The sequence below is a fragment of the Sorex fumeus genome, unplaced genomic scaffold (assembly GCF_029834395.1).
Source record: "Sorex fumeus unplaced genomic scaffold, SorFum_2.1 ptg000043l, whole genome shotgun sequence".
Taxonomy (NCBI): Eukaryota; Metazoa; Chordata; class Mammalia; order Eulipotyphla; family Soricidae; genus Sorex; species Sorex fumeus.
The window spans coordinates 5,489,396-5,503,427 of record NW_026606100.1 but is presented as its reverse complement, the minus strand read 5'-3'; the positions used below and the strand labels follow the sequence as shown (position 1 = coordinate 5,503,427).

Below are 14,032 nucleotides of genomic sequence, written 5' to 3'. Positions count from 1 at the left end.
CACACCCCCCGGCCGGCACGGGACAGGTGCGGGGCCCCGGCCCAGGGGAGGCCGAGACCCGAGCGGGAGACCCAGCCTGTCTCCCCGCCCCGGCGCGGGCGCGGGCGGGGGGTGGGGGTCTCCGCCCGCCCTCCCCCTTCACTGCCACCTTCCCGGCTCGGGTTCCGACTCCCGGGACCAGCCCGGGAGCTCCCCGAGCGTTCACAGAACCGCTGTCTGCCGCGGCGTGCACGTGAGCCGAGGGGTGTGGGGGGGGTGCCCTGTCCACGTGCGGAGGCGGGAGCGGGGAGGGGGGTCTCTGTGGAAGGAATGCCCGAGCCGGTCTGGGGTGGTTGGGAAGCCTAGTGGACAGTGGGCGCCCTGGCTGGGGGTAGGGGGGGAGGGGGAAGGGGGCGGGGCCCAGTACCAGGGCGGGGACTGACTGCGAGGAGTGGCACCTGCCCAGGCCCATTGTGGGGGCCCTGCCTTCTCCTCCTCCCCTTGCGATCCCAGGATCTGGCCAGGGATGGAGAGGCCCGCTGGGGGCCGGGGTCAGGGGTCCCTGAAAGATGTGGCCAGAACTTGGGGAAGCTGGGGTGGGTGTGAGCCAGTCCTTCTGTGTGCGTGCTTCCTCCCCCCCCCCCCCCTCCGCTGGGCACCCACTGTCCTTGGCCTCTCGGCCTCTCAGCGGCGGATTTTTTGCCATAGAGGTCTGCCAGCGCAGAGGGAGAGGAGAGGATCTCTGGGGGCCAAGGGCTGGTTGCCTAGGGAGCTCTGGTGCAGGGGGTCACATTACTGTTGCTCTCCACTGGCTCGTCATTCGGTGCCCTCTGGAGGCTTTGCACTGGGATTGTGGGAGCCAGGTGTAGGGGCCCACCCTAGCCAGCGCCTGTATGTGCTGGCGGGTGGAGGATGTGAGCATTTGGTTGCTTGTCTTTAGGTTGACTTTTCACCTTAGGGACCGTGGGTGCTCACCTGCTGTACAGACAGAGCAGGTAGATGGGGTCTTGGGGACCCTCATCGAGACTCGCCCACTCCCCCATGACTTATTTCTTCTGTCCACACACCCTTTTTACCCTCTTGCATCTCAGAGGCAACTGTTTTTGCCCACGTGATGGCCCCCTCTGTATTTTCTCCACCTCCCTTGATTCTAGCCCCAGAGTGGGCCTGGGTCCCTGGCCAATTCCCTGGTTTTGGCATTCTGGGTCTCTGTGGCCCATGCCCACAGAGAGCAGGTGAGCCTTAGGTGTGTGATGGAATCAGGGGCACCTGGACTCAGCTCTGTGCCCCTGGGAACCTTGAGAGCTGCCGTAAACACTTGGGTCTCCCTTTCTGTTTTGCTGGCCATGCTAGCCTGCAGCTCAGAATTCTAGGCTAGGGCTCCACTGCAGGTGCAAGGAACTCGGAAAACCCAGCCTGGACAGCGGCCTATGCAGACTGGGCCTGCTACGGGGTGGATTTTGGTCCTCATTAGAGGCCCAATGGAAGTGGGTGGATGAGGTCAGAGCCTGGGAGGGAAACAAGGCTTGATAGGACTTGCAGATTGGGGGCTTTGGGAAGGACTGGGGTGCAGGGTAGTTGGGACATTTGGATCAGAGGGGGAGTCAGGGCTGCCTTCCCACAGATGGGTGGACCTGGTAGGTAGACACAGGACACAGTTCCCTAGAGCAGGTCAGAGAGACCGAGAGAGAGTAGAGGCACTCTTTTGAGCACTAGCTGTGTTGGTCATTGGCCCCTGATCTTGCATTCCACTCAGAGGGGCCAGAGAGATAGTACAGGGGTGGGATTCAGGGGCAGCCAATCTAGGTTCAATCCTCAGCATCCTGTATGGTCCTTTGAGCTCCGTCAGGAGTAAATCCTGAGTGCAGCGCCAGGAGTAACCTCTGAGCTTCACTGGGTTTCACCCCAAAACAAACAAAACCCCCGCAAAAAAACATATTCCTCCCAAAGATGGTTCAGGGGCTTCGACTGCAGGTGGGTCTCTTCGTGTCATAGCGCTTAGGGGCCTGTCTACTGCTAGTCCTCAGCCTGCTTAGGAGCCCTCTCATTGGGTGGTGGAAGGAGTCTGTGCATGTGGAGAAGACGGGAGGCGGCGACAGGGCTTCATACGTACGTGTCCACGTGTGTGTCCCTCAGGACAGTGGCACTGTGTGTGGGGCGAAGCATATGCCTGCTGCCATGCCCAGGGCCCAGGGAGGCATGCACACATGTGTGCACATATCTGTGGGGTGCACATGCACACGTGTGTGTCCAGGGCTCCGTCTGCAGGCACGTGCCCAGTCTGTAATGGACCAGGCTTCCCCAATCCCTGACTGACTCATGCTGCTGCCTGCTGCCTGCCTTCATGGGTGAAGTCATCGTCCGCTTTTAGCATCTTGAGGTCATTTGCCAGCAGGGCCTCCCGGGGCCTCGGGATCCCGTTGCTGGGCTCCCTGGTCTGGGTTTTAGCAGGCGGTGCTGTGGGGGCACCAGGCCCAGATGATCTCGAGTCCCCTGACAATGCCCTCACCCCCCAAGCTGGGAGGGGCAGTCGAAAATGGCTTCATGAGTACCCACTGACCAAGGGGCCATGTCCTGCTACGTGGCTGTCTCCTGGACAGTGTGCAGATCCCCTCAGGCCAGTCCTACTTCTGCCCCTCGCCTGTACCTACAGCCCCCAGGGCATTCCCTCCATCCTGTTTTTAAGCTCTGACTAGTGCCCCAGAGGGCCCAGGAAAGAGAGCTTGTTGCCTGCCACATATTTGTTCCCACAGTGGTCAAATACAGAGATGACAGCTGAGACCCCAGAAGTGACAGGGTCTCAGAGAACCTTCTGCTCCAGGGCCCTCCTGGCCCCCAGGGCAGTGCCCCAGCACTTCCCCATGAGTGGTTCAGCTTACTGGAACGGTGCAGAGCTCAGATACTCAAAATTGCAAGTGGTAAAGTCAGGGGGCAGGGGGTCTCATGTCCCTTCAGGACACAGGACTCCAGCCTGGGGTGAGGCGACATCTGCTGACCTCTAGCGAGTGTCCCTTGTCTTGCACACCTCCCCACCCAGGGCCCAGAGCAGAGTGGACTTGGAGGCTGGGCACCATGGGCTCAGTCCCTGGGCCTCCTGTCTGGGCAGGCCAACTGGGGACCCACCCTGCAGGACATGGGGTCTAGGCTGTCCTCCAGTTGGCCTGGCTTTGGCTGTCCAGCAATGTCCGCTTTCCTCACCAACCCACTGCCACCTGGGTTTTGATTGCTCCCCATGCTCCAGACCATGTGACACTCGCATGGCAGGGGCCCAAGTGGAGTGTGGCCCTCAGGGCCCGGTGCTGCCCAGCACAGCAGAGGTCTGGCCCAGCGCTGCTGTGGGCCATCTACTCTGAGGAGCTTTAGCTTCCTCACTGGCAAGTCTGGCTATGAGACACTGGGCCATTGAAGAGCTCTGCGAAGAGCCATCTTGCCTCCCCTCACAGTCCCCTGCAGGGCTGACGGCAGGGAGGAGGGGGCCAGTATGTGGAGGATGAGGCAGAGGACCGGAAGCAGAGGGCAGAGGCTAGGTAGAATGTGGACATGCAGAGGCAGGACTCTGCCATGCTACCACAGATCAGCTGGGGTCCTTTCAGCCTGAAGCATCCTCTCAGGCACCTGATAAGAGACCCAGACACTTGGTCGGGACAGGGGCCCCTGACCCAGGTGAGAGATGCCAGGCCATGTCCATTCCTCCTGAGGTTATGTGGGCTGGAAGGAACATGGGGATTTTGGTCTTCTGAGCTCATAGAGCACTAGGGAACTGGGCATTTTTTTTTTTGTTTTTTGGGTCACACCCGGCGATGCACAGGGGTTACTCCTGGCTCTGCACTCAGGAGTTACTCCTAGCTGTGCTCAGGGGACCATATGGTTATGCTGGGAATTGAACCCAGGTCGGCTGCATGCAAGGCAAATGCCCTACCTGCTGTGCTATTGCTCCAGCCCCAGAACTGGGCATGTTTGTCCTCTGAGGGCATCCTGTCAGCTGCCACCAACTTTGGCACTAGCTGAAACTGTGACCCTGAAGCTTTCGCAGTCCAGGTTTTAGGGTGGGCAGGGAGGACGTCCATGGCCTTGAGGGGACACAGCCAGCTGTGGAGCCGTGTAGGGAAAGGATCCCGTGGGTCCCATCTAGGCCTCCTGGGCCACTGGCTTTATGGCTCTGACAGGGTAGCCATGCCCTGGGACCCCGGATCTGTGGGACCTGGACCTCACATGCCAGCTCTGCCTGGAGGAAATGGCAGGTTGCCCTCCATGCCAACGTCCCTGCCCTCCTTCAACCCCTGGGGCCACTGGGTTCTGGAAATAGGTATGTTCCCCCATCTGCAGGGCAGCAGAGAGGGCCGTGGGGCCACTCACCAGCCCCTGTTCTCCTCATCCAGGAGCAGAGCCCGGGCAGCGAGGCCTCATTGGTCACCATGCCAGAGGCCCCTGAGGTGCTGGAGGAGACGGTGACGGTGGAGGAGGACCCTGGCACCCCTACGTCCCATGTGTCCATCGTCACTTCGGAAGATGGTACCACCCGGCGCACTGAGACTAAGGTATGGTCCTGGGGGTGACACGTCTCCTGGGGTCCTCCCATTTGCCGTCTGGGTGGTCACTGCCAGACAGGGACTGGTCCTCTCGGGCCGCCCAGCCCACCAGCTGCCTGCGTATCTGCCAGGTCACTAAGACTGTGAAGACAGTGACCACACGAACAGTGCGCCAGCTGCCCGTGGGTCCGGATGGCCTCCCCTTGCTGGACAGCGGACCCCCGCTCTGCCCATTCCCAGATGGCCCCCTGGACCGCCACTTCTTACTGCGAGGGGGCGTGCCGGCAGCCACGCTCTCCCGCGCCTACCTCAGCAGCGGGGGCAGCTTCCCTGATGCGCCCGAGCCCCGTGAAGTCCCCAGCTACGGCAGCCTGTCCCGGGGGCTGGGAACGCGGCCCCCACGTGGTGGGCCTCTGGGTCCGGGCCCTGGGGACGGCTGCTTCACTCTGCCTGGCCGCCGTGAGGCGTTCCCCGCCGGCCCCGAGCCTGTGACTCCAGCAGGCCGCTCCCAGCCTGAGCGCTTCCAGGCGGAGCCCTATGGCCTGGAGGATGATACGCGGAGCTTGGCTGCCGAGGACGAGGGCGGCCCGGAGCTGGAGTCCGACTACAGCACGGCCCCCCGGAGGCGGCTTGACTGCGGGCGGGGCCTTCGCGCCAGGTGAGCACCTGCTGCCTCCTGTCGCCTCCAGGCAGTCTGCCCCCCACGTCCACCACAGTATTCCACGGGCTTCTGGGCTTGAGTTAGTGTCCCCCCCATGCCCCGCCCTGGAGCTTGCCTGCGCCTCAGCTCTTCTCCAGTGCAGACCAGGGTGTGGTGGGAGTTGCAGTGGGGCGGGGCACTGTGCTTGACATGTTCTCCCCCTACCTGAGGGCCTTTGAGGCTCGAGCACCAGAGGCTCAGGTGTTTCCCGGAGTGGGAGGGCCCCTGCCTGGGTTGCCCCTGTGCTCAGGAGCATCCAGAACTCTGACCCAGCTCTTCCCGCCACAGCCTCTGGGTCTGTTCCCTCTGCCCTGGGTTTGTTTCTAGTGGAGGTGCATGACCACAGCCCAGACTGACATTGTCTGTGACCAGGGCCCAGATGCTTGATGCCTCCTAGCGATAGGATCGATGGAGAGTCCACAAGGACATCTTGAATCCCGGTTGCTCAAATGTCCCTTAGACAGTCCCAGTGGGATGGAGGCCCTTGGTAGTGGACCCCCTCTCCCCCAGTAGCTTGGCACCAGCTGGATCTGGAAAGGTCAGAATCTGTCATCCACAGATGTTCCCCGGAAATGCACAGCTCAGTGGCGGGGGATACGTGGGGAGGGCAGTGAGTGCCCGCAGTCTCGGGAGGGTGGAGTCAGGCCATTGGTTGAGTGTGACTCCTGCTCTGCCCTGGCAGGCTCGGGGAATCGGGCTACCAGTGCTCAGCTGCCGGCTCTCGCACTCGCGCAGCCCGGGGAGGTGGGCGGGGCGTGGACTGGGGTGGGCGGGGCCGCCGGCTTCGAGAGCTGCTCACCGGTTTTCTTGCGGGACAGGGCCTACGAGGACGTGGCTGACGAAGGCAGTGAGCTGATGGAGGAGCGGCCCCCATTCCCAGCCGTGAGCGCACCCCTGGCCCAGCCTGAACGGGGCAGCCTGGGCAGCCTGGACCGCATGGTGCGGCGCTCGCCCTCGGTGGACAGCGCCCGCAAGGAACCGCGCTGGCGGGATCCGGAGCTGCCCGAGGTCCTGGCCATGCTGCGGCACCCCGTGGACCCCGTGAAGGCCAACGCAGCCGCCTACCTGCAGCACCTGTGCTTCGAGAACGAGGGCGTCAAGCGGCGCGTGCGGCAGCTGCGGGGGTTGCCGCTGCTCGTGGCCCTGCTGGACCACCCGCGGGCTGAGGTGCGGCGCCGGGCCTGCGGGGCGCTGCGGAACCTCTCCTTTGGGCGGGACACGGACAACAAGGCGGCCATCCGGGACTGCGGGGGTGTGCCCGCCCTGGTGCGCCTGCTGCGGGCTGCCCGGGACAGTGAGGTCCGGGAGCTTGTCACCGGTGAGTGGTGTCCCTGGGGACGGGGTGGCCTCGGGGGCTCTTCCTGCCGGGGAAGGGGTCCCAGGTGCCATGGCAGCTACCTCCTCTGGACCCAGTCACCATGGTAGGATGGGCATTGGGGCCCTCATCCCACCACAGCTGTTTCCCCCAGACTCCTGCTACCACCCCAGGAGTGCAGTGGTGGGGACTATGTTCTGGTGAACCCATACAGCTGGGCAGAGTCATGTGACCAGCCCGAGTGACCCTTTAGTTGTCCCTCCCGCCATGTTCACCCCGTCCTGTGTTCCTCCTCCCAGCCTCTTGGGGCTCCGTTCTAGCTGGGAAACGCCACTAGGCATAACCATGGACCTGTCGTCCCAGGCCCAGACAGACCATCAGGGCCTTCTGTGTTGGCTGTCAACTCCCAGCTGGGGCCGGGTGACAGGCAGTGGTGCCATAGCACCCGTGGTCAACAGGGCTGGTCTGTGTGCCTGACAGGCACACTCTGGAACCTGTCATCCTATGAGCCCCTGAAGATGGTCATCATTGACCACGGGCTACAGACGCTGACCCACGAGGTCATTGTGCCCCACTCGGGCTGGGAGCGCGAGCCCAACGAGGACTCGAAGCCACGTGACGCCGAGTGGACCACTGTCTTCAAGAACACGTCCGGCTGTTTGAGGTGCGGGCGGGGGGGTGGGGCGTCCTGGCTGCGGGGCTGCTCCCTGAGGCTGGAGACAGGACCAGTTCCTGCATGCACCCCCCGCACCAGTGGCCCTAACTCAGGGACAACTGTCATGTTCCAGGGAGTGAGGAGATGTTCCTCATCCTCAGACAGGCCTGCCAACCCCCTGAGTGGGAGCCCCAGGGTCCGGCCCTGCAGCCTGGACCCACACTCCCATCACCAGAGGCGATGGCTGGGGTCTTGTCTCACCTCACTGGGACTCTGGCTCTCCATAGATAATCCTGGGTCCCCCGGGACATGCCAGCATGTCCAAGCCCCAAGCTCCCACTGGGGTGGGGGAGGCTGAGCCCACCACTGACCCCTCCCAGCTTGGAGAGAGCTTAGGGCCTCCCAGAGATCTGTGCAGTCTGGCCAGTGCCCTCTGCCCTGGTGGGGCCGTGCCATGAATTAAGAATCCCAGAGCCAGGGGCAGGGGTCACCAGGCATGTTCTTGGCACACAGGAACGTGAGCTCTGATGGCGCAGAGGCCCGCCGGCGACTCCGGGAATGCGAAGGCCTGGTGGATGCACTGCTGCATGCCCTGCAGTCGGCTGTGGGCAGGAAGGACACGGACAACAAGGTGGTGGGCGGGGCGAGATGGGGGGGGGGCAGGGGAGGCTAGCCCCTCGTGCGCAGTCTTTGACAAAGGGTGGGAGAGATGCAGGAGGCATCCCCTGCAGTCTTGAGCAGTTGGGCTGGCAGTGGGGGAGGCTGTGCTGGTCTGGGGGCAGTGTCCAAGTCAGAGGCCACTGAGTCATGGCCACTCCGTGGCACGGGTGAGCCACCAAGGCCCAGATAAAATACTGTGTGTGTTCAGGGACCTGCCCCCTTCCTCCTCCGGCTTTTGGTGTTTCGTGTCCCTCGCAGGCCTCCTGGTCTCCTCCTGGACCCCTTGGTGTCCGCTGGCCATGGCATCTTCCCTGGGTGGGTCAGCACGCTGGGTCCCTGTAGCTCTGACCCACCAGCTCCCCTCTCCCCACAGTCGGTGGAGAATTGCGTGTGCATCATGCGGAACCTGTCCTACCACGTGCACAAGGAGGTGCCAGGGGCTGACAGGTACCAGGAGGCGGAGCCTGGGCCCCCAGGGGGCGCTCTGGGCTCGCAGCGCCGGAGGCGGGATGACGCCGGCTGCTTCGGTGGCAAGAAGGCCAAAGGTGTGTGGCGGAATCCTCCCTTCCCCAGGCCACAGGTGTTCTGTGTCCACACTCCTCCAGAGGTGGGGGCCGCCCCATTGTTCACAGGCGGGGAGCCGTGTCCCAGGCTCGTCTTTCTCCATCTGCTGTGGGGGGGGGGGGGGCCCAGAGAGGGCAGGGGGAACCTGGCGGAGCCCCTGCTGGCTCTGGGAAGGGTTCAGTGGGTCCCAGTTTGGGGACCTCTATAGATGGTGCCCCTGCCTGGTGCTGGCAGGGCTTCTGCAGAACCGGAAGCCCTGGGCAGCCCCCATCTTGCCTTCATGCGTGCCTCTTGCACTCAGAGGTGTCGGTGGAGCCTGTGTATGGCTTTCTCTGTGCTGCTTGGGGCTCTTGGCCCCCAGCTGCAGTGGGGTGAAGTTCCACATCCCATCTGCTCAGCCCAGGTGTGCAGTGGGGAGTCAGGTTTCCCGGGAGGGCGGGAGGGGTGCTGCCCACTCAGGCTCGTCTCCTCTCTCCTCTGCTTCCTCCGGCTGTCCAGAGGAGTGGTTCCATCAAGGTGAGTCCCTGTTTGCCCTGCTGTCCAGGCCCAGCCCAGGGCTCAGGCTGCTGTCTCCATGGTGACCACAGGGTGTTCTGGCCTTGCTGCCCCAGCCTGGCTGGGTCCCGTCTCCAGGCAGCTGCCTCCATGACAACTCTGGAGGTGTCAGGCGCAGGGATTCCAGCTCCATCCTGGCCCCCGGTCACCTTGGACGGGCTGTCCAGCAGGCTGCTCTCAGAGCTGGGGCTGAACTGACGCTGGGCAGTGCCTAGACTATGGTGCAGTCATCCCTATGGGTGCCGGCGAGCAGTAGCATTCCAGTGAAATTTGGTGCTGTGTGGCCCAGGCAGAGGAGCTGCACAAAGACCTCACAGGCTGGACAGGAGCCCTAGATCTCTGAAGCCTTCCCAAGGCAGAGACACCTCGTGGGATGGGAGGGGACAGGAGCAGCCAGGCAGAGGCCGCCAGGCATCAGGGGCTCCACTGCTGGGTCTGTGGCTCCCGGGTCTCCCTCAGCACTCAGAGAGGCTCGTCCTGCTTCCCTGCATCCCCTGCCTGCCCAGTCACCTGGCCAGGGCTCCAGGCGCCTCAGTTCACACACCGGACAGCCTCAGGGAGTCTGTGCTGGCTTGGCAGTGGAGCTCCTGGACCTGCAGGGGGCCAGCTACTTGGTTCCCTGCTGTGACACTGTCCCTTCCCAGGGCTTCTTAGTGGCCAATCGTGGGCATGAAGGATGCTTTGGGGGCTCTGAACAGGAATGGGCCCTGGCTTGTTTTCCTGATGCCCACCAGCTTTCTGGCAGGGTCCTGCTCACCCTCCTCTGCCTTCTGTTCCAGGGAAGAAGGATGGTGAGATGGACCGGAACTTTGACACGCTGGACCTGCCCAAGCGGACCGAGGCCGCCAAAGGTGAGATGGTGGAGCCAGAGATTCAGGCTGTCCAGGTGGTGAGGCTGGCCACCAGGCAGGCCTGAGGACACTCTAGTAGTGTCTGGATAGGCTTGCGGATGTGGGCAAAGCGTTTGGAATCAGGGTCAGTGCTGCCTGTCGCTTCAGACAGTGTGGCATATAGGGGCACTGGGACCCCAGGCACTGTCGGGCACTTGGTGGGCACTAGAGTGACACGCACAGTGAAGGGCAGGGAGGCCTTGCGTGCCCCTTGCAGGGTCACTCAGCTGGGCTCAGGGCAGTCAGTGTGGAAGCTGGGCCGTGGTGACCAACACGGGGGACTCGACCTCCTTGTCTGCTTGTCTGTTCAAGTTCTGTTCTGAATTTGGGGAATCCAGCCAGAGAGACTGTGGTGAGGCCCACTCTGGAGAGCCACAGGCCACTGCACCCCAAACGCCCAGACCTTCCCCGTGAAGTGCCAGGGCCCAGCCACTGGGAGTGAGGGAAGCCTGTCAGGCCAGGACTGTCCATTGCAAACACCCTGAGCGGGGAGGGGAGAGGGAGGCCACGTCTGTGGTCAGCACAGGGATGTGCTGACCTTGGAGCAGCGTGTGGTCACTCTGCTGCCTGCTGATGAGGGACAGAAGTGGCAGGGCCTCTCAGGTGGAGCTCAGGCCCTGTTGCCAGGCTGCCCCGGTGATTGCTCGCTTTCCTGGGAGAGAGCACCCACACTGTTGCCAAGGAGGGTGGGTCTTGTTGCTGGGGGAGCGACCCTGGCTGCACTCCCCCTATTCGTCATGGTGGGGGGGGTCCAGGCCCTGTTGCTAGGGCAGTGGAATCCCTCCCTGCTCCATGCCAGGTTTCCTGCGGGGCTGCCAGGCCTGTGAACCCCGTTTCTCAGGCAGCGCAGTGAGGGGAGAGTGACCTCATGCAGACCCGCTGTGTCTGCACAGAGCCCATTTGTTCCTCTGTGAAATGGGAACGTTTCTTCATTCAGGTGGCCCTAAGGGGTAAAAACCTTGCTTGTTTCTTGGTGACTGTTCACATCCAACATGGCGCTGTGGAGTCACTCCTGGTGGTGCCCCATGAACCATGTGATGCCAGGGATTAAATACAGGACTCCCACATGCAAAGCCTGTGTTCCGGTCATTGAGCCATCTCCCTGGCCTCTGGGGCGAATGCCTCGGAACATTCTGGCATCCCTGGAAGCACTGACATTCAGGGAGAGGAGGGAGTGAGGTCACCCTTGCACCCTGGGTGACTGTGGGCGGTGGTGTCCGTGCCTAGGCTTTGAGCTGCTGTACCAGCCTGAAGTGGTACGTCTCTACCTCTCTCTCCTCACGGAGAGCCGGAACTTCAACACTTTGGAGGCTGCAGCCGGAGCCCTACAGAACCTCAGTGCCGGCAACTGGACGGTGAGAAGCTGGGGCTGGCGGTGGGGGTGGGGGGGAACTGCTGGGCATCACTGCCCCGGCACCTCCTTGGCGTCCTGGAGGTCCAGGCCAGAGGCGGGCAGGTGGCCCAGCTGGAGGGAGTGGTCGGGCCTTCAGTGTGAGAGTAGCTGACCCCGTGTTTTCCACAGTGGGCCACGTATATCCGTGCCACCGTGCGCAAGGAGCGCGGGCTGCCCGTGCTGGTGGAGTTGCTGCAGTCGGAGACTGACAAGGTCGTCCGCGCTGTGGCCATCGCCCTTCGCAACCTCTCCCTGGACCGGCGCAATAAAGACCTCATTGGTGAGGAGGAGCCTCAGTGCAGACCTGGGAGCGGTGGCCTGGGGGTGCCCCTAGAGGCTGCTAGGGACTGGGATCTGCCTCTCTCTGGCCATCTGCAGGCACTCACAGTCTCCCTGAAGCCCTTGGGAGGCTGTCTGAGCCCCCGGGACAACAGGGGCCTCTCTGATCCTAGCTGGGATCCTGCACCATTCCACCACAGGGCCAGGGGCAGGGCAGGGCAGGGCAGGGCAGAGCAGAGGTGCATCCTGACTCCAGACCCCCGCTCTTCAGGGAGCTATGCTATGGCAGAACTGGTACGGAACGTGCGGAATGCGCAGGCTCCAGCACGACCCGGGGCCCATCTGGAGGAAGACACCGTGGTGGCCGTGCTCAACACCATCCATGAGATCGTGTCCGACAGCTTGGACAATGCGCGCTCGCTCCTGCAGGCCCGAGGCGTCCCTGCGCTAGTGGCCCTGGGTGGTGCCAGGTGCCTGGGCCCGGCGTGTGGGCGGGACCCGGCGTGTGGGTGGGGCCCGGGTGGGTGGGGCTGCCCACTGACCCGCTCCTTTCTGCGGACAGTCAGTCTGTGCGCGAGGCCAAGGCCGCATCCCACGTGCTGCAAACTGTGTGGAGCTACAAGGAGCTGCGTGGTGCCCTGCAGAAGGATGGCTGGACCAAGGCGCGCTTCCAGGTGCTGCTGTGTGGCCCTTCTCGGCTTCACCTCGCCAGGCTGGGGTCCCCCGTGAGCGGCCCTGACTCCCACCCGTTTGTGCCCTTCCCCCACTCCAGTCCACTGCTGCTAACACCAAGGGACCCAAGGGAGTGCCAAGTCCGGGAGGCTTTGATGATAGCACCCTACCCCTGGTGGACAAGAGCCTCGGTGAGTCTGGGGAGGGTCCGGGACCCCATTGCTGACACAGGCACCTCCAGCCTGCAAGAAACACATGGTGGGTGAGGGGTAGGGGAGGAACTTGGCAGTCCCCCAGGAGTATAGGGGATCCCTTTCCCAGCAGTTGTTCCCCTACCCCTGTGCCCGCCACTTTGGTGCCAGACTGGGGGAAGGGGTGCCAGAGGCAGAGGTCCAGCAGAAACCTGCAAAGTCGTGACGTGCAGTTGCCTCGCCGGCCAGGCTGGCTGTGGGCGTGCCCGTCTACCCCACCCCCCTCACCCCCACTGCAACCAGCTGGTTTGTGTCGGGCTGATGCCTGCCTTGTGCTTTGTGCCTTGTGCCTGGCAGACGGTGAGAAGCCTGGGAGCCGGGACGCCATCCCCATGGAGGCTCTTGGCCCCGGTGAGTACAGGCGGGTGCAGGGCTGCCAGGTTCCCGCAGGGCGCAGCAGGGGTGTACTGCGACCAAGTTGTTCTGTTGTGTTGGCGCTGGGATGGCTTTCTGAGGAGAAGCTGGCAGGACTAGAGAGAAATATTTGTTTCAGGCTTGCTTGGGGGCGAGGGGAGGACCGCGGGGCCCAGGGCCCAGCTCGGGCCTCTGGTGTGTCCTCCTCTGAGGGGGCTGGGAGGAGACCTGGCACGGTCCTCTGGGCGGTCTGGATTCTGTCCCTAGGCCCCTGGGTCTGTGCTGAGAGGCGGATCTGCCCCTCAGAGCCCCTGATGCCCCTTCCCACAGACGGCTATTCCACAGTGGACCGGCGGAAGACCCGAGGCAGTGACCCTGCAGCAGAGGCTTCTGAGAAGGAGCCACTAAAAGTAAGTGTGGGTAGGGGTCCCGCAGGGCTGCGTGCCTGGGCTTCCTGGACCCAGGCTGGATGCTGAGTTTGGTCAGGAACTGGGGGTCCTCTAGTTGGGGTAGCCGGGCCATGAAACCAGACCCTGGGGAACCTCACGTCAGAGTCAGCTGAACTCATTCACTGGCAGGGAGAAAGAGGGGCCATAGGACAGGGGCCACTGCCTGGTGCCGAGCTAGCATGTCCACACCCTTCTCTGCATGTGTGCAGTCAGGGACCGACATGGTCCTCTCTCCACGGCAGCCCCTGGAACCTGCCATATGCCCATGCCCTGGCTTTGGGCACGGGCTGCTGTGCTTCCGTTCTTACCACACTGACCGGGCTCCCCTGCCCTCATGCCCGTGTGCCCTGCCCCCACCTGACTCATCAGCCTGGTCCCCAACCCCAGTCACCCACTAATTTGCTCTCTTCTGCCTTCTGCCTCGGATGCCCTCCTCCCCTCCCTGGCTGCTGCAGCTCGAGCCCAGCAGGAAGGCCCCTCCTCCTGGGCCCAGCAGGCCTTCGGTCAGGCTGGTGGATGCCGTGGGGGACGCTAAGCCTCAGCCCGTTGACTCCTGGGTCTAGCTTGCACTCCTGGTACGTTCTCGTGTCTGCCCTTCTGTGCTCTGGGCCAGGGCCGCCGCGTTCACCTCTGCTGGCTGCATGCTCCGCTCTCCCTGGGCTCCCCGGAAGGGCCCGGCCTCGCGCTCAGTGCGGGCCATGGCCAGAGAGGAAGGGGTCTCTGTGGCCCGCAGCCCTGCCGCATCCCGCGCCAGCGCAGGAAACCACCTACCTCCCCCCAGCCCCTG

General features: G+C 63.4%; 1 protein-coding gene across 5 annotated transcripts in view; it reads left to right on the top strand.

Moving 5' to 3' along the window:
- The window catches only part of ARVCF (ARVCF delta catenin family member), a 41,224-nt gene extending 27,293 nt beyond the window's left edge, over positions 1-13,931 (top strand). For 3 of the 5 annotated variants that reach the window (XM_056120336.1, XM_056120335.1, XM_056120338.1), the window contains 16 exons: positions 4,359-4,517; positions 4,640-5,166; positions 6,027-6,526; positions 7,004-7,187; positions 7,692-7,809; positions 8,212-8,383; positions 8,901-8,918; positions 9,737-9,808; positions 11,075-11,202; positions 11,370-11,520; positions 11,791-11,989; positions 12,082-12,193; positions 12,292-12,382; positions 12,740-12,793; positions 13,127-13,206; positions 13,701-13,931. In XM_056120336.1, coding sequence (XP_055976311.1) covers positions 4,359-4,517; positions 4,640-5,166; positions 6,027-6,526; positions 7,004-7,187; positions 7,692-7,809; positions 8,212-8,383; positions 8,901-8,918; positions 9,737-9,808; positions 11,075-11,202; positions 11,370-11,520; positions 11,791-11,989; positions 12,082-12,193; positions 12,292-12,382; positions 12,740-12,793; positions 13,127-13,206; positions 13,701-13,808 — 2,673 coding nt within the window. In that variant the 3' untranslated portion in view covers positions 13,809-13,931. The remainder of the gene's footprint in view (positions 1-4,358; positions 4,518-4,639; positions 5,167-6,026; positions 6,527-7,003; positions 7,188-7,691; positions 7,810-8,211; positions 8,384-8,900; positions 8,919-9,736; positions 9,809-11,074; positions 11,203-11,369; positions 11,521-11,790; positions 11,990-12,081; positions 12,194-12,291; positions 12,383-12,739; positions 12,794-13,126; positions 13,207-13,700) is intronic. The other 2 variants (XM_056120337.1, XM_056120339.1) reach the window with 1 other exon arrangement.
- Positions 13,932-14,032: the final 101 nt, after the last annotated feature.